The following is a 20,132-nucleotide window of genomic DNA, read 5'->3' on the forward strand; positions in this document are numbered from 1 at the left end:
CGCTGGCTCAAACTAAATTCAAAGCGCAAAGTTGGAAAAATTTCACGGAAAACTGGAAACGGAAATGAAAATCGAAGCGTGTACGGAACGGAAACTAAGAAAAATTGGAATGAGTTCCACTATTGCACCCAAACGAAAACGGAATAAAGAAAAGCGTAAACTACTCGATTTTCTAAACATCACAATTAATTCCTCAATTTATTGAGCTTCGGGTTGGACTTATAACTTGGATTCGAACGGGAAAGCAATTTACTAGATCATGGCCATGTCTAACTCTAACACAGTGGTCACCAAACTGCGGCCCGCGGGCTACATGCGGCCCTCAGTGAGGTTTTGTGCGGCCCGCGAACTGATTTTGAACGTTAGTGTAATGTGGCCCGTATAATGTGATTTAATGATGACATGGTTCTTGGCAATATAAATAGCGATCTTGCAAATTAAACAATTGAATAATAATTATTAGGAATCGAAATAATTTGGAATTTTGTCAACCCTTAGTCTCAGAACTCAGAAGCACAGATAACTTCAAAGCTTTTTCAAAATCCTAATGTTTGAAATATCTGGACCGGTAATTAAAGCCCACTTCACAGAATTTTTTATGATTCGCGGTTGAATTTGGTGATTGACAGTAGTTTATTCGAATTTATCTGAATTGATTGACATCAAGGAAGTTCTATTTAAATGGCGTTCTTAATATTGAGTTGATTTTAAATTTGTGGGTTTTTGTTTTGCAGTTTCTTGCTCATACAAACGTTTTGATCACAGCCGATATCAAGTTTAAACAAACAATAAACGGGGGTTCTGAATCTTAGAAATTCCTTCAAATGAAGTCAATGTATTAACTCCCAGATCTTTCTGATTTTATGTCGTGGATTTTCCTAACACTTCAATATTACTTCTTCTTTTGTTGGCGTTACGTCCCAACTGGGACAAAGCCTGCTTTCTCAGCTTAGTGTTCTTATGAGCACTTCCACAGTTATAAACTGAGAGCTTTCTTTGCCAATTAACCATTTTTGCATTTGTATATCGTGTGGCAGGTACGAAGTACTCTGTGCCCTGGGAGTCGAGAAAATTTCCAACCCGAAGTGATCCTCGACCGGTGGGATTCGAACCCACAACCCTCAGCTTGGTCTTGCTGAATAGCTGCGCGTTTACCGCTACGGCTATCTGGGCCTCTTACTTGAATATTAATGCTGAATAATTGGACTAGATTTTATCAAACAAAACTTATTCCTGAAATGAACTGTCGAGTATCATAAATTGGGATTCATTATCAATATTATCATGGAATTTTGTCATTTCTTAACTGAATCTCAGTTAAACTTCATAAATTGTCAAGTTTCTTCTCAAAACCTTAATGTTTAAAATTTCTGGAACGACAATGAAACCACATTTTACAGATTTTTGTTTGATTCAGGAATGGATCTTGTTGTTTCAAAGTAGCATATTTGAATTAATCTTAATTATTGATTGACAGCAAGAAAGTAAAAACGTGTAGGAGTGTTTTTCGTTGTGTTTTGATAAATCGAAAAATTCTCTCACTCTCGATATTTATTAATTGCTTTGAGAAATAACATGCTAATTATATATGCGGCCCGCGTTAAGTTCTGTAAGCACCACAGTGGCCCGCACAATCATTTGGGCTGAGGATCACTGCTCTAACACATACCTGCGCAGGATTCTCTTCGACGACGTACTGCGAAATGGCGGGAATCTTGGCGATGGCGACGACGACAAGATTCTTCGTTGAAATGGCGTCGAAAAAACTTTGACCTAAAGGAAATTCCTGGACCGACCGGGAATCGAACCCAGACACCTTCAGCATGGCTTTGCTTTGTAGCCGCGAACTCTAACCACGGCTAAGTAAGGCCCCATCCCCCTTGAACATCCCTTTTTAATATTGTACGATGAAACCATATAAATTCCTCGTTTTCCCAATAGAAACGAGATGAATTCTATAAGGTGGCTCACCACCTTCACTATACTAGAAATGAAACATATTTAAGCTGTTAGCCTACGTCCCAACATCTGTATGTTCCCGTTCAAAATATCTAGGGTCCCCTTGAAAACTGCCTATTTTTTTGAAATTTCATCTGAAATAGCATGCAACTCCAAAGCTGAAAATAAATGAAGCAATAGGCATAGTGTAGGTCAGTGTTTTAAACTCAAAGGAAAAGAAATGAATAATGGTAAAACAACTGCCTATATCATGTAAAATGATGTTTTGACTGTTAAATGTTCTTTATAATTCAATCTTTTTGCACTGAGTTTTTATAAATATGGACTAATAGCTAGGGTAAAATGCGGGGCCCAGATAGCCGTAGCGGTAAACGCGCAGCTATTCAGCAAGACCAAGCTGAGGGTCGTGGGTTCGAATCCCACCGGTCGAGGATCTTTTCGGGTTGGAAATTTTCTCGACTCCCCAGGGCATAGAGTATCTTCGTACCTGCCACACGATATACGCATGCAAAAATTGGTCATTGGCATAGTAAGCTCTCAGTTAATAACTGTGGAAGTGCTCATAAGAACACTAAGCTGAGAAGCAGGCTCTGTCCCAGTGGGGACGTAACGCCAGAAAAGAAGAAGAAGAAGCTAGGGTAATTCGCCAATTGTTGAACAGCTAAAATGCTCGCTAATTGTTGAATGTGTAATAAGGAATACATGGATTGTTCAACAATAGGCGAGATTGTTAGCCGTTCATCAATAGGCAAATTACTCATGTGTAGTAAAAAAATATTTTAATTTTTAGGTTACATGAGACAATTTCACAATTAAAAATAGGGTGTTCATTTCACCCCATCGTTAAAAAATCGACTCGTAAAATAATAAATAAAAAAAATCATTTGTGCTTATTCTGCGCAGCGTGTGAGTCGAGAAGAGTCGCTCTCACCTCGGGTGACGTGTAACGACTAATGTGAATCAAATGGTAGCGAGTCGACAATTCTCACCTCATTCGACTCGTCTCACCTCACACGCCGCGTAGAATAGCACGATAGGACAAAGAAAATCATGCGGTTGGAAATCCATAAATGCCATAGAATTTTCAGCACTTTTATCGACTTTTCCTTAATGTGACCAAACTGCCCCACTTTCCTCTACTTTTTTCGTTCATGTGGTATGCTTTAGAATTTCAAAGAGTGATTATTTTTCTAAAGTGTTTTTTATTCATTTTTCTATTGTACAATCCTTACGTCTGCTTGCATAATATTAATTTAATAATAATTCTTGCAGTTTTACACTCTCTTTACTCCTTACTCAAATGAATTCACTAAAAAGTGCAGATTATTTATAGTAATAGTTTTTATACTTCTTCGAATTCATCGAACCGTTTTACACTTTAGTCGTGCTTAATAGCTTTAGTGTAGTTTTGTTTCCTTCTACTTCTGTGACGTTTCGCGATTCCTTTTTTCATTTTTCTCTCAACGCGTGTTTCTAACATTGCGGTTAACTATAAGGAGAAACATAAATAGAAATAGTCGCCTAGAAAGAAAATGTCTTGTAGACACACACAAATGTAGTACCCAGAGAATGTATAAAGATCTACCGTACTTTGTTTATTCTAAATTGTTCTTTATCTATTTTAGTTCGAAAGGACATTCAGATTCAGTTTCGACAATAATAATCAAACGAGCGGGTGAAATTTTGTGTAGTTTACTGCAGGATTTTTTTTATTTTACTATTTTTTTCGGCTTTTTATGCTTTTTTAATGAAATAATTTAATATTACGATTATAGATTAATGCAGCGGGCGTTGGAACATGAAATTCAACTCGAACTATTATATGAGCGCAGATTGAATCGGCCCCTATATTAACACGAAGCCGGTGGGGAGGATATGCGGAATTTATCTGAAAATAAAAAAAAAAAACATCGATTAAACTAGGCATTTTTAAATGCATCAGGAATATGTATTTTATTTCAGGCTAACATTTTTTTTTTGCTTATTAACGAGGGAACAATTTAATAGGACGATTTTGAAAAACGCCTCATATCTTACTTTATACTTCAATCGGGAGTAGGACAGTTGTAAGTTTTAAAATATAAATAACATTTGTATTTACGATATTTTGGCGTTCTAAAAATACGTTAAGGAATCCATCAAATCTGATTTTTTCGATGCTATTTTGATACAGATGTGTCATCAAATAGATAAGTTTTTTTTATTAACGAGATTTTTAACGAGATTTTTAGCCCTGGGCTAGTTCATCTCGGGACCAACGGCTTTACTTCCCTTCCGAAGGAAGACGTCACTGAAATTTTTAGTGACTATCTCGGGGATGGGATTCGATCCCAGGTCCTCGGCGTGTGTTCTAACCACTACACCAGGTCCGTCCCCCTAAATAGATAAGTTCATTATTACAGTAAATAACACAAATATTTTGATATTTCGCATGCCTGGGAGACGTTTTCCAGGAACCATGAAAAAACACTTGGTCCAGTCTGACTGATTATCGAGCATTTGAAGTACATTATTGGACAAAACTTTTGCAACTTTTTCGATTGTCCATGCTTTAGTAGGCTACATTTCAGCTATTCATAGATCGATTTCAATGAAATTTTCACAGCATGATAAACATAACAGTTATTTGAACATATATATTTGAAGCTCAGAAGTAATAACGGTTTGACTAAAGTGACATCTGTGGTGACATTTTAGACGGACAACTAGCCTACTCAAAAACTGTATTAAGCAAACTTGTTCATCTTACTCAACTAGGTTTGTCATCTCTTTAATTAATGTTTGAATCCTCTGAGCAGAATCTCAATAGAGAAACTTAAATAAAGATGGAGTACCGTATACCTTTTAATTCCGCTCCTAAATGCTTATCTTTGAGAGATACGCGTATTTCGACTACCACTGGATACCAGTGCATACGAGTAACTGACACTGAAGAAGACTGCAAGTGGTAGTCGAAATACGCGTATCTGTCAAAGATAAGCATTTAGGAGCGGAGCGGAATTAAAAGGTATACGGTACTCCATCTACTTTTAAGTTTCTCTAGGTTTGTCATGTCTATTACGGCTTAAACCAGCCGACGGTGTTTTGAAAATACCTGAAGGACGTAGCTTGAGCTTGAGCTTGATTGGCCGCCCGTGGATGCTACTCCAGTAACGCTAGATCAGCTGCACTTACACAAGGAACCAACCGAATGACTGTTTGGACTAACAGACACCCTCAGTGTATAAGTGCTGGTGATCTTCTATTTATAGGCAACAATGGCACCTGCCACGTCAGAATGCAGACCAATGAGAGGAAGGGGGAGTAATTGATGATGCATGAAACTGGCTCCCACAGTAAACCGGATATATCCCTGCATCTACGCCAGTTCATGCGGAAGTGTATGGGGATTGGGGGAAAGGCATGGCAGAGAGGTTTGCTTTTGTGGTTAGCAAACTGCCTATGTATCAGGCGTAAGGAAAGGCATGCGCGTGGAAGAATGGAAGCGTTAGGGAAACGGTATCTCGTCCGTCTCTGGTTCTAGCGTTTGCTATAAACGAATAGTTTGAGTGTGATAGAGATTAAGAATGAATAGAATCAAGTGAGAGATATACAACTACAAAGCACGAGGAAAGAGACGGGCCTGGGATTGAACCCATGACCTTCTGCTTATGGAGCAGAAGCGGTAGCCATTAGACCACCAACCCCGTCCCATTTTGAAAATACCTGAAGGTCGTAGACACAAAAGTCAATTTGGACAAATTTAGATGTAAAATTGTAAAAAATAATAGAATCGATCTGGTGGGCTTTGATTCCACGACTCCCAATACGCTAGACTGGGCGCGTTAACCAACTACGCCACAGAAGGGGTAACGATTCTGCAGCGCAATCGGCCAAAGTGACCAATGTGGCCAAAGTGAAACCAAAGTCCGTCACGACCCCATATTCTCCTTCACAACCCTACACCTCCTTCGGCTCTCTGAGATGCCCAATTCGACTCTGCTAAGCGTTCCTACGAACAGCATGTACCATTTTCTGAAAAATTACTATTCATGAGAAGTATATGACGAATTCTATGTCAAATCTGTGAGTCACGGAAGTCAACCTTCTTCGTTTTTGTAGTAAATTTAACACATGTTTTCGATGTGGTAGAATAAGTGTTTTCTATTAATAAATCGATCATTCCGACTCAACGATAACTGAATGATAATAAAATGGCCTATTAGCTTTGCATGCCATTTATTTGAAAGGTTCTTGCTCAGAAAATGTTGATTTTAGAGAAAAAAATATCAATAAAAAAGTTGTAATTTGAAAAAATATTTTTATTTTATCATTTTCATTTTCATTTTTCATTTTCATTTTGCAGCGTTTGGTGGGGCAATGAGAGCGCAAGTCAGTCCAAAGCCGGGGTAAGGGATAGGTAATGGCCGTAATAGTCTATGCGGACCACTTGAACACCATCGGAAAGGATAAGAAGGGTTGGGGTAGGGTATAGGGAATGGAGAAGACTTGACACAGTAATGCGATTAATGCTGCAAAATGTAAATGTGCTGAAAGCAATTTAATTTGAGTTTTGAAGTTTGATTTGACTTATTAAAATTCCAAATAGATCGGCCATTGTACAAGTAAGAAAGAATATGCTGATCGCTTTCTAGAAATTTTATAAACAACAAAATAATAACAATATGAGAGTGATGCTAAGGGCTGCTGATGGCACAATGCGACGCTTTAGGAGATTTTGATACTGAATGAACATTACTATACAGAGCGCAATTTAATCGATGGTGATAACTTTACAAACTTTATCTGTTTTTACACTGATTGATGATGCTGATTTATATAAAAATATTTAAAACATATTTGATATTAGTTCATTTGTTTGTGTGATCTAGGTGTTAATAATGGAAAAATTTACATACCCTTGATGAAATACTTTCCTGACCAGAAATATTATATTTTGAGCGCCCTTTTCGAAACTATTCTATCCAGGTATCCATGTACTGCTTTCAATCCTGAAATTATTCTTATTGTGCATGCTCATGCATTATATTAGTGATGCTCATAATCATGCAACAGATAAAAAGGAGAGAAAAAGAGAATATAGGAACAGTGATTAGTAATGAGTTAATTATGTAGTTTTGTTAGAATTATAAACAATTAAACAGCAGTAATGAATAACTTATAAAATTACTTTGCAGCATAGCTGAGCCTTTCGGAACGTAAGACCGATGTATAAAAATAATTTGTTTCGAAATTGTCCGCGTGGTCTTCTAGTGCCCCTATTAGATCAGAATCAGTCATAGACATACATATCGAATGCTCGCCATGACCCTATGACCAACATTTGTATATGTATAGACTTAGCTGATGTGGCTTTTCTAATAGGTAGTTCTTTCACTCATTGATTGTCTTCAAAACCTTGTCAAGTATAGAAAATTGATTTTATTTCATTTATTACTACATTAAAGCTACATTGTACTTATTAAGTATTAGGTATTATTTTATGTTTTTATCACTATTGATATTATCAAGGCCAGAATTCCCAGTGAGTGAAGAATTTTATAGTACTAGAACACCATAGAAGATCGCTTAACATTACCTAATCATGGAACGGCTTTTTGCTCTATTATTTTAGGTAGATGCTATTGATCTCCCTTTGCTCCTATCCGCAACCCGGTGCACGCGCCCTGTTGGTTTTCGAAAACCTCGTAGAAGATTACAAACCGTCAATGGCATTCCCAATTACTACCCCACATTGCACATTCAAGGGTCTGATTGTGCTCCTAACCCACCCTCAGTCTGTAATCTTCTCGCCAGTTTGAAATTATATTTTCCCGAAGTGAAAGTAATTTTGATGAGTGATAGCGTAGTGCAGCCCATAGTACAGTAGTTTAACCAGAATCTTTAGGTCAGAAGATAAAATCTAAATTTTGTAATAAAAAGGTTGCCATTGCTTTGAAATTTACCCAACATCTAATCAAAACTACTAACAACAGCGATCAATTATCAAAATTCATCGCTCCCTGGAAAATATAATCCCAAGCCCAGGGGAAAAAATATTTTTATTTTATCATATAAAATTTAAAATTATTACATACCTAACAAAAACAATATTTCAAATCTGACTTAATTTTTTTTATCATAGAATCTTAATAGATAACAGATGTTTGGGACAAAGTTTCATATTTATTCAATAAAAAGGTAAGGTAGCGCGGGGCAAGTGGGTAAATGGTGTAAGAGAAAACAATTGATATATTTTACAGAATATGTGAATTAAATTTTTAAACTCGTGCGTAAACCTTTGACCATTCAGAACATTACGATAAGTAAAAGATTCCTGAGATTTTTCAGCCATTTTTGCATAATACAGCGAAAGATTGTTAACCTGTCAACTATCACTCCGTAACAAGTTGGTGACGTGCAATCATATTTTAATATTTTCAGTGGAAAAAAGTAGCGGAAAATAATTTTCTGTACCACTTCCAAGTTCTACCCTCTGACAGTTTCAAACTGCAATAAAAAAAGTTTTAGAATTAATTCGACGTAGACCTAAGAATAACTAAATTGAAACACCGTCAATTTTCTAATAACGTGTTGCAAGTGAAAAGTTTTTCATTAGAGAATGATTTTTTGTTTTCTCTTCTAGTAGCTGTAAGTAAACAAGGTTCGCAATTATCATAGAACAACAGAACGTGCTGATAATTCAATATGATTTCTCTCAAAGAGTTATCCGACGTCATATCCAACTTTCTTAAAAACAAATAACGAGCGGTAGAAATTCTACACAGCAGAAATGCAATTGCTGTCCCATGATGTAAGAACTAACGTTGGAAATGTTGCAGTTATAATGTTGTCGAATCATTTGAACAAACATAACTGAACAGAAGAAAATACAAGTGAAAATAATATTTTTTTGTTTACATTTTACTTATGTTATTGTTTAGAATTCTCGCATAACTTATGATCTCACCCTAAAAGCCATTGGTAACCAAGTGTGTAGCTCGTTGTTTCTGAGCATTTGAATAGATTTACACGTTATTTAACAACTCTATGGTGAAGAAAAGATCATTCTCTACCTGCCGGTGGTGTTGGTTTGGATGCTTATTCATTCATTTGCTCAGAAACAACGATCTACACACGTGGTTACCAATGGCTTTTAGGGCGTTATCTCAGATTATGCGAGAATTTATTATTCAAAACGATAAACTTTTCACTTGCTCCACTTTTGGGGCAAAAGAAAAGTAAAAGGACGTTTTTCAAAAACTTTTTCTGTATTTTTTTTTTTAATTTTACATAAAAATCAATTTCAGCATACTGCTTATATTTGGTGGGAGTCAAGCAAAAACATATACACGACATTATTTGTTTCAATTTAAGGTCTCTAGAATGTGAAGAATCTCAACTATGCGAATTCCATTACCCACTTGCCTCACAGTACCTTATACCTGCACTGCCGGAACTACTCAAATCTGAGTTGTTTCAACTCAAAACCGTAGTTAAGCCCAATAACCCAAATTTGGTTAAATTTCCAAGGCCTCCATTAGGTACTTTGACTTTAAAGCCATAAGAAAAAAAAATACTTAAATTTGGTTTGATTCAACACAAAATTGAGTTAATTCAATCCAGGCTTGAGAATATTTTAATTTACCCAAATTTGGCTTATTGGGCCGATCTACCCCCATTGGGTAGGTCCAACTCTCTCTGTTTTTGACAACATTGGTGGGGAAGAGAGAGAATACGGAGAAATTTTGGGTTGAGCGAATAATCGATATACTTAATTTTGGGAAAAGTCAATTCAAAAATTAGGTATACTGTTTTTTTTTCGTGTGAGTACAATTTTTGGTCGATTTCGATCTGCAAAATTTTCATTTTTTGTTATAATGATTACTATATGATTACAAAACAAGAAATTATCCTGAATCATAATGGTAATCATGATAACTTTATATATAGCGAAAAAAAATCAATTATAAAACAGATACTTTTTATTAGTTAATGGCGATTCTTCATCAAGAGATAGAAGATAGAAGAAGAAGGCCTTCCTTAGCCGAGTGGTTATAATCCACGGCTACCAAGCAAAGCTATGTTGAAGGTGTGTTGGTTCGATTCCCGGTAAGTCCAGGATCTTTTGGTAATGGAAATTTCCTTGACATCCCTGGGTCGCCTCTCCACATCTCGATATCGAAGGGACCATCGACATAGGCAGAGATCGAGACAAAGAACAAATTTTTGATGAATACTAGATTGAAAAACACTCCGTTGCCAAGAAAGTAATACACAAACAAACGTCATTTCGCGCTCCTAATTTGTTTTGAATCCCAAAACTTTGGTCTAGTAACCTTCGATATTGGTCATATCGACAAACGGAGAGAAAATTGAGAACGAAAAATGAACAGAAACACATCGAGATATGGAGATATTGAGATAAGGAGGATATCGAGATATGGAGAGTGGAAATGTATGCAGACTGAAGGGACTTCTGAAATCATCGACATCGGAAGAGATATCGAGATGTAGAACATCGAGATGTGGAGAGTCGACTGTAGTATCATCGTACTTGCCCCACAAGACACGAAAGCGAAAATCGCAAAGAAAGTTCTCAGCTAATAACTGTGGAAGTGCTCATTGGACACATCTGAGAAGCAGTGCCCCAGTGAGGACGTAATGCCAAGAAGAGAAAAAAAGTAATGTTCTTAATGGCGTCAAAGAAATGACCGCAAACAAATTGGAGGATGGGCTCACATATTTCACTAGAATATATACATATTTTATCATTTACCACATCTACTCGCTTGCCCCATGGTATCTTATCTGAAGAGGCTATAACCTTGTACCTGCACGTTACTCCATAAGTTAAGCTTCAGGATAAGTCCACCGACCAACACGCTTCCAAAGTATTGAAGCCTAGTTTGGGGTTCACGGAGATATAGCCCTGCAGAATTATCGCTTTCTGTTACACAAAACTTTAAGGGCTTCCTTTTGGCATGCTAGTATGTTTATAGTTTTGTCGTCTGATGGAACGCAAACATTGGAAATAAAAGAGTGAAAGAGTTACCGTGAAAAGTAAAAATAGATAATAATCGCTTTATGTAATCCAGTCTCCGTACCATCCTTTGCAGTACCAACCACTGCAGTACTTTGCTTGGATAATTTTACTTCTCCACCAGCGACCCGAAAATGATCGTTCAGGAAGATGTTTCAGGAATGTTTCTTCGGAATACAAAGTGTCCCAGAAAGTATGGGCACTACTTCACCATACTGCCATTTCAAGACTATTGTAGTTGAAAATCTGTTTCTCACACACTGTTATGCTATCATATTGTGAAATTCGAATGTAACCGAGGTCGAATAGCGAAGCATAACGAGATACCGTCAACGTACCAGTAGCCGCTCATGTTCCAGTAGCCCGCTCACGAGCTTAAGAAGTAAAGTAATTTGAGTAAATACTCAAAAAAATGTCCACAGTATGATTCAATTTGTCGATTTGAACCGTATAGCGATTAAAGCTTTCAAATTTACTTTGTGCAAATTTCTCTTGTTTCAGTGTGAGCGGGCTACTGGAGCATGAGCGGATACTGGGGCACTGATGGTACAAGTATAGATCAATGAATCACTTAGCGTTTTACTAACAAGTGAACCAGTTGTTTCTTATAATTCTTCTCATCGCAGAACCCTTTAATCGCGAACTCGGTTAGACGTTTATATATCAATTTCATCGTTTACTAAAACGAACCCCTTCACCAACCCTTCCCATTATCCAAACTTCCAGAGTTTATTTGTGGAAGTGCAGAGGACTTAACGGCTTCCTTAAAGCAAGTAACAACACGTCAACATTCCTTTCCATTCACAAATTGACCTGCCGGCAACCGACGCCGTTATTGTTTGTTATAATGGTAATGGCACCAGTACTTACACATTGATGATGTTACTTATAAACCAACAAGTTCGATTGAATGGATTGAACGCTTGATTCAATTCAAAACACCAATCACCATGATTTGAAGAGTTCTAACATTGGATTTGCTCTACTGTCTCTAGCACTAGACTCTGAAGTGAAAAGTCATTGATTTTGAACATCATGTCTTGTGTATGAAAGCAATCTTTGACATCTCGTTGTAGAAAGGTATTGAGATCAATTCAACCCCTTCCAAGAGATGCAAGTTGGTGTCTAGGTAAGATACAAGACTTGCACTCCGAAGAACAATCTGAACAATCTGGGTCAGGCGAAAACGTTTATTTTAAATCAAAACATGTAACATTGAATTCAAGTGCTGTTACCTTAATATTGTCAAGATATAACTAATTTAACAGTAGTGCAACTCCAAGTGCAGAACTATTGATAGCATCGTGCTTATTTTTACCATGCAAGTACAGCTGTTCTAGCAATAACGGAGTAGCAACTACGGGCAGTCTATCACGCTAATGCTTATGCTCTACTATGTCTTAAAAAATCACCAAACCAAACCAATCACTTTCATCTGAATTTTGCATGGAATTCATTTAAAAAATCCTCTAACTCATAAAAACCTTTTATATCAAATGTATGTGTTTTGTCTGATAATTGCAATTGAAATTAAATCGCAAATGTTCATCTTGTGATCTGATGAAAGTTATGTGAAAAACTAAAAAGACAATTTACACCGTCTTCACCACATGCTGCACAGACTGAACGATCACTAACATTAGGCAACGGACAACACGAAACACCCAGCAGCCCAGTGATGAATTTTTCGTTCGACGAAAAGTTGTCACCGACTGGAGCGGGAATCGAACCCACACTTCGTGGCACCATACGCCCAGACGACTGACGCCGCTAACCGCAAGGCCACGAAGCCCACTACATGAAAAAAAAAAAAACATGTGTTTGGGAAAAAGAGGGTTAAGAAACTTTTAAAGATCGCGACCAACATAGTGATGGGCGATTTTGAATCGATGTTGCAAACATCGATTTTTTCGTTTCGATTAATCGATTTTTTGAATCGATGTTAGGACAACTCAAAATCGAGTGAATCGATTTTCATCATTCGATTTTTTGTTTCGATTCAGAAGGATGAAATTGATTAGTATTTTTGATGAGATGATGAACCATGAACCTAGTTTTGAACTGGCGTTGAAGCGTTCAATGTATAATTTTCAATTTCAAACGTTTTTATATTGATGGAATTTAATAATTGAATTTCGTTTTATTTTAAGAGCTTGTTTTTGTACATTTTCATATGACCTTAAAAATCGAATCGATTCAAAAACATCGATTCAATTGAATCGATTAAATCGGTGAATCGATTCGACATATCGAATTTGGATTGATTCAGTAATATCGATGTTCTGGTCAAATTTCCCCAACGCTAGACCAACAACATGGACAAAAATTGGTTTGGTTTTAAATACATGAATGTAACTAAGGATACGTTAATGATGTGAGATTTTACGCACCCAACCAGCGGCTGCAAGATTTCAATACAACTCTGCATGAAAACTTTACAAATATTATATAATATTGTTACACATGCAAGAAATGTAAGACTATCATAGATTTTTTTATTTTCGTATCTCAAAACCCAGTATATGTGTCGATATTTTACAATATTTGTATGCGTCCTAGTTTTGGATGCCGACACACCGTATAGAATTTTGCGTAGAATCGTCTTCCATCATTCACTCAAAATAAAAAGTGAATAACAAGACCAGTTAGAGTGAAAATACCATACAAAATCGAAACAGGGTAGTGCTCTATATAATTGTATGTCCGTTTATTTTAATGTTTCTATGTAATTATATAAATGTCAACGATCTTAAAAAAGCTTCATGTTCAATAACGTATTCCAATGATTTCAATTATTCAGTATAATTGGAAACATTGATAATTATTGTCGAGTCTATTATACGACACTGTAGACGGCCTTACAGCTGAGGTCGAAATACGCGTATCTGTCAAAGGATACAAACTCAGGTGGAATTTAATGATAGGGGGATTGGGGGCATAATGAACATACGGGGCGAAATGGACACCCCCTCAATATCTGAGAACATGCATACTAAAGGTAATACACTGCATTAAATTTGTATTGCGTTTGAAATATTAGACGGTATTGAAGTTGATATTTTGCTTCAAGTGTCCTTCAAAATTTGACTCAAAGTTTTTCTGAGTTTCAAATTGACATATAAGCAAAGCCGTGGAAGAATCACATTTTTGAGCAAAGTAACGAACCCAGAAAGGTTCTTTTTAGCTATTATGAATGAGGGAGAGCCCTTTTACATATCGGAACGATCGACAGTCATTAAATATATTGGAATCACTAAATTTCATGCAAGTGTTCATTTCACCCCGATACCTTTTTACCAGCCTTGTTTTCGACCCAATTTTCTATCTCGCCTTTCTGACATATGATATGATTTTTATCACTTTGAATGAATGTAGCACGTCGTACTTGAGCTTGAGCTCGCCAGTATCGCCAGATCAGCTGCACTTACACAAGGAATCAACCGAATGACTGCTTGGGACTAACAGGCATCCTCAGTGTATAAGTGCTGGTGATCTTCTATTTTTTGATGACAATGGTGCCTGCCACGTCAGAATGCAGACAAATGAGGGGAAGGGGAAGGAATTGATGATGCATTATACTGGCTCCCACGTAGATCGTGAATACCACGGCATCTACGCCAGTTCATGCGGGAGTGTATCGATTAGGGGAACGACATGGCAGAGAGGTTTGCTTTTTGTGGTTAGCAGACTGCAGTTGTAGTATGTTAACCTTAAATTTATGTAAAAATTTGAAGTCATTAATAAACGCAGAGGCGACTCGTAACCTCACTTTTTACCTGTTCTACGAATCTAAAAATGATTAATTCGGCAGAATTAGATTAAAAAGCAAACAGTAAATTATTGGAATCGTTGTTTCTAACAGATCTCTTCTTAATAGATGCAAATTTGTTGCTGAAACTCAAGAATTTCTATTCGTGGAACAGGTAGATTTGAGGTTAGGGAATCGCCACTGAATAAACGGCATACCACCATGGGCTGGTTACATTGTGTTAATGTAGGTAGAAATTATGCTCAATTTGAAATGTTTTCGAATTCGTGTTCAAGGCATGTCAATTTGATCTATAAGCCTTCGCAATTGCATTATGCATCAAAATTTGTGTAACTCTAATATTCTCCTATGAACTCATATATGGGAGAAAGGTAAAATACAAAAATCGACTGTTATCAAATTTTTGCCGATGAAAGATTTTTTAATATTCCGCAAGCTTTTTTTGACTATCAAGGCTAACTTTTAGTGAAAAAATATCGGAGGTTCATGCAAGTTCGGTAATATGTGTGTTTCAGCACACCGTGGGTTGTCAACAAGGGGTGGATCACTTCTGATGCATTTGATATTCCGAGAAAATTTGATGCATTTAAATGTACACTTGTAGCAAATTTGCAAATCATGGCTTGCTCAAACCTTTGTCTTTGTCAAAGTGTCAAACTTGTCATTTCACAAACTCGAGAAGACAGCTACCTCATCCAAAACATATTGAACCAAAAGCTTTATAGCGCTTCCTGATGGTCGGCAATTGGACTTTGAATACTTAGATAACGATGTTCCAAACCTTTTCGTGGACAGTTAAGCCCGAGAGCATATTGAACTGGAGGAGCGAGTGTCTAAGGTGATATGTAAAGTACTTTTATTATTTTTTTGTTACACTGATTTCCCGTATTCCTTTCGTTAGCGCAGATGCTTAGTTTGAGTCATCAGCCATGTTGTTCTGGTTTGCCATCCTTTCGGGATCTAGGACCTCTGGGTTATTGTAGGTACGAAATTGGACAAGGAGAATTTCTGTAACAAGATGAAGCTTAAGATAGTCACCGTGATTGTGGACTGTCTGTGTGCTCTACGAGGAAGAAAGTTTGTCCAGAATGGTGGAATGTTGGATTGAGTTCACTTGGTTCAAGAGTTTTCGTTATCACGTTAAAAAGTAACACCCTTCAGTGACAGTTTTAGTGTTTCTCATTCTAATCCCTAATGGCCCATTTTAGTATCCCTGAAGGCTGGCCAGTATCATTATATGGATACCCATACACTAATTCCAGTCAAGAATCTTTTCTACTGACAGTAGTACAATAACTGCGTGGACTTCACAAAGGAATACAAGGAGAACAAAATATAGTGTTCGTAATCATTTTTCCGGTCAATTTAACTATATTTTAAGGTTGATTTGGAGATAACTAAAAATATAGTTGAATTGACAGTATATTGTTAACTATAACTATACCATATAGTTGTTGACAACTATATTTTTGATTGAATTTACAAACGTCAAACGTCAAAATTTAACTATATTTTAGTTGACTCAAAGTGAATTTTATTGAGTTTACTATATTTTGCAATGTTTACTCAGCATTTTGTTCTGCTTTATCAACATATCTGAAAAGATTCGGTGCTGCTTTATCGATCTAAAAAAAACATTGCAAAAATGAAAACAAAGGGCGAGTCGACAAACTTGATATGTGGTCTCCTGCGTGAGAGGTGGTCATCTTAGCACCTACACTATTCCTGGCATGTTAGAAGTAAGAAGATTTGTGAGTATGACTTGAAGTCTAGGGAGGTGAATGTTTCCGAATAGTGATAATTATCAAAATTATAATTGTAATAAGTACAAGTGGATAGCTCAATCAAAGAAGTGTGTGTATTTGATTTGACGTTAATTTAGTGTTGGCGTAAGTTAATTTTATTTCGAAACAACTATTTGTGCGTAAGTTAAAGAAATTGACAGGATTGTAATCTTAACATACAGAAATTCTTCTGCGTGTATATGTGGCAAGTTCAAGACATGGCTCGATCCGAAAAGATTACTACCATTATAGAAAATAAAATGAATTATTTATTTGGTCAAAAAAATTTCATGTTTTTGTCTTGTTCTTTCCAATTGACATGAATGTGAGATTTACAACTCGATCCGCACAATTTGGTCCTAAAATGCTTAATGAATTCTTGTTTTTAATTCGTAATACGAAAGAGCATGTTCTTGCAACTATAACATTTTTAAACTTTAATTTTAAAAATGGATCCAAATATGAACCTTGACACTTTTGATCATGTTTGACGTTCATGAAAAAATGAATTCAATCGTACCTCGCGCTGCATCTAATAATGATACAAATCGACAGATATTCATCCCGAAGGATATTGGAAACTGCACACACGTGTTTTTGAGAACAGATAAGGTTCGAGCCGCTCTGGAACCACCATTCACCGAATCATACGAGGTCCTTTCAAGGAGCAACGAAATGTTGACAATTAAAGTTAAAAACAAACCAGTAACAGTCTTAACCAACAGAGTTAAGCCAACCTACTTTGTCCAGGATCCTGAGTTAGCGTTAGATTATCACAGGGCTAGTTCGGACCGTATAACTAAAAGCGGACATCATGTTCGATTCCGGATTCAGCAATTTTCTAGGAATGGGGAGTACTGCGGTGCGCAGCCAAACTGGCTACACTGCGGCGTCCATACCAATAAAACCTCCATCAAGCTCAACACAGTTCAGATCACATTGTTCACACGATCACATCAGCAAATAAACTGCTCCGTCTAGAATTAGTTGTAATCGCGGCGTTTTATTCTCTACACCTTAGGTAGTTGGATATTTTTTCTTCATACTTGCAAAAATGGAAGATTCCTCCTAATGCTTCCAAAACTCAACTAATAATATTCCCACATAAACCAAAAGCTTTTACAAGCATCGGATTGCTTTGCGGTCTTCGGCAATGTTTTTCATCGTAGAAATACCTATCGAGATCTGTGCTCAGTATTTTTATAGAGGTCAATGGGCGACCTCTGGCAATTTTTCTTTGCAAAAGTATGTTTCCCATAGTAAGTGTTGTGGGCTTCGTGGCCGTACGGTTAGCGGCGTCAGTCGTCTAGGCGTATTGTGCCTCGAGGTGTGGGTTCGATTCCCGCTCCAATCGTTGAATCGTGATTGTTCAGTCTTTGCAGCCTTTTGCTGAAGACGGTGTAAATTGTCTTTTTTCCCATACACACTGAACGGCTGGCGCGTAAATATAGTTTCACCGATCGAGCTGAAATTGTGCACAGTTGTTATGGGACCTAAATGCAATCCAAAAAGTGGACTGGAACGATAATTTAAATTTTTCATACAATCGTGTCCCAGGCTAATGGTAAGAGCATGAATTTAGGCGATTTTGTAATCGACGTCGGTTTATGTCAATAAAAATATAACTATAATTGTTTACTTCTGACATTACATCTCAACTGGGACGGAGCCTGCTTCTCAGCTTATTATTCGTACACTACTTTCACAGTTATTAAGAGGACAGGATCCGTTATTAATTTCGGAATTTTCAAAAGCAGTTTTTTCTTTAAAAATCAAGAAAATTTACAGGAAAATGTGTTCATTGTATATTCGCTTCTCCAACCGAAACACAGTGAACACATTTTCATCGAATAATTTTTAGTTTTGAAAGAAAAAACTGCTTTTGATGTTTTGGTGATGATGATTACGCTGACGGAGCGTTGATTGTTAACAGAGAAATTTATTTGTCCATGTTGTCAGTTTGTTATACATAGCTTTTCGCTTTAAAATTCCATTGGAGCGTGGCTAGCCACGCTGGGTAGGCTAGTTTTTGTATAGTTATTGAACGCAAATGATTGCAATCGCAAATCCCGCATCTAACAATCATTACTAAGCTCCTGTAGAGTACCTTTCGAAGCTAATCTCCAACCAAATTAGATCGCCCTTCAATACCTTTAATTATCAACATACCTTCAATTTCTGTTGCGGCCGGGTGGAATTACTGAACGTTCTCGAATGTAAAAGAAGCGGATGAGTAGAAAATCAATCATAAGCGAACCGCTGCTTCTGTTTGCTACTATTGCTGCAAAACTGCGTTTCCTCTACCTTTCTTTGCTCTCTCTATATGGGTTCTCGCTGCCTGCCACGGTCGTAATTTTTCTTTGTTGTCTCGATTTTTAGCTGTTTTTTTCCTTCTTGCAATTATTGACTCATTAGCGAAGCAGTATAGTTTTCGATGCGATCGGCCACTGCTGCTGCTATTGCGTTGTGTTTCTAATTTCTTTTGATAGGGGTGAACTTCCGGGTTGGGTTTTTATTTTTCGGGTTCTGGATTTTGCTGAATCGCCGCTCGTTTTTATCATCTGGTGTGTATTATTTTGTGTGTGGATGTGGTTCTGCTTTTGATAAAATTAGTTTAATAAAACGTCGCGCTCGTTCCGTCCGTGTCTAACGATAGGTTTATGTTTTTCCTTAATTGTCCACAATCGCATATCTCTGGGTCCATTCCTTGGCGTTCCGGATTGCCTCCGCCTCGTTTACCTTCCAAAGTTCGGCCACATCGTTGGCCAGAGGATCGTCCGGATTTGGGGCACTTAGCAAGGCTTGGATCGAGAGCAGTACCGTGCGGATTTGTAGCGCCGGACTCCACTTGTCCTTTAGAATGTCTAAACAGATTCGACCCAACCGATCGATGTTTGGATGGTAAATTTTTGTAATGAAGCGAACTTTCGGCGCTGACATCGGATAATCTTCTGGCAGGAACAGTTCCAGCTTGAATAGTCCCCCTTCGAACGGCGAATCCTCCGGGCCAAACACGATCACGTGGAAATAGCGGGCATTCTGCTCGTCTGGAACGGCGCTAATTCCCGGAACGGGTTCCTGCATTAAACGTTGGGTTTCCTTGATTATTCTTCGCGGCAGAGCAGCCATCTTTGTCTCCTGCGGTCTTTCTTACGCACTCCTCGAGATTTCACTTCCCAAGGGCGAAAAACTCGAAATTCACCACGAACACGCACTAGAATCTTCCGTTCTTAAGAATAAACCTACGAACCACGCAATCCGAAGTACGTTCCGAACTCGTATCTAACGCGAAAATTAGTTTTTTCCTCTATTTTCGCAAGCTACAGCTGCGATTTCAAAATCGAATGAATCGAATGATGGCGACGACGACGTCTTTCACTGGCTGTGTGCTCTGCGGTGCGGTCAAAGTTTAGCAGCGCCATCCATCAGCGGTGTTCGTTGATAGAACCAACCACCGCCGAGGCAAATTTTTTTTTATCGATTATCTGTCGAGCGAAACATTTTAAAATGACTTAAGCGGGGTCTACATAAACGAAGAAATCAGACTACCCAAAAAATAAGATCTTCAAACTCAAACTTGGGTAAACTGCTTGCAGTT

The 20,132-nt window shown here is 37.4% G+C and overlaps 1 protein-coding gene across 1 annotated transcript; it reads right to left on the reverse strand.

Moving 5' to 3' along the window:
• Window positions 1-3,351: 3,351 nt before the first annotated feature.
• On the reverse strand, window positions 3,352-19,960 carry LOC5564895 (ubiquitin-conjugating enzyme E2 N). Its single transcript, XM_021842918.1, has 2 exons — window positions 18,704-19,960; window positions 3,352-3,847 (listed from the first exon to the last, which is right to left on the reverse strand). Exon 1 carries the CDS (start codon window positions 19,661-19,663, stop codon window positions 19,205-19,207), a length of 459 nt encoding a protein of 152 aa, XP_021698610.1. The 5' UTR covers window positions 19,664-19,960; the 3' UTR covers window positions 3,352-3,847; window positions 18,704-19,204.
• Between the last annotated feature and the right edge of the window lie 172 nt (window positions 19,961-20,132).

Source organism: Aedes aegypti, chromosome 2, assembly GCF_002204515.2.
Source record: "Aedes aegypti strain LVP_AGWG chromosome 2, AaegL5.0 Primary Assembly, whole genome shotgun sequence".
NCBI lineage: Eukaryota > Metazoa > Arthropoda > Insecta > Diptera > Culicidae > Aedes > Aedes aegypti.

Excerpts from the sequence above, each read along its gene's own strand:
- LOC5564895 (XM_021842918.1), bottom strand. The coding sequence starts at position 19,663 with ATGGCTGCTCTGCCGCGAAGAATAATCAAGGAAACCCAACGTTTAATG.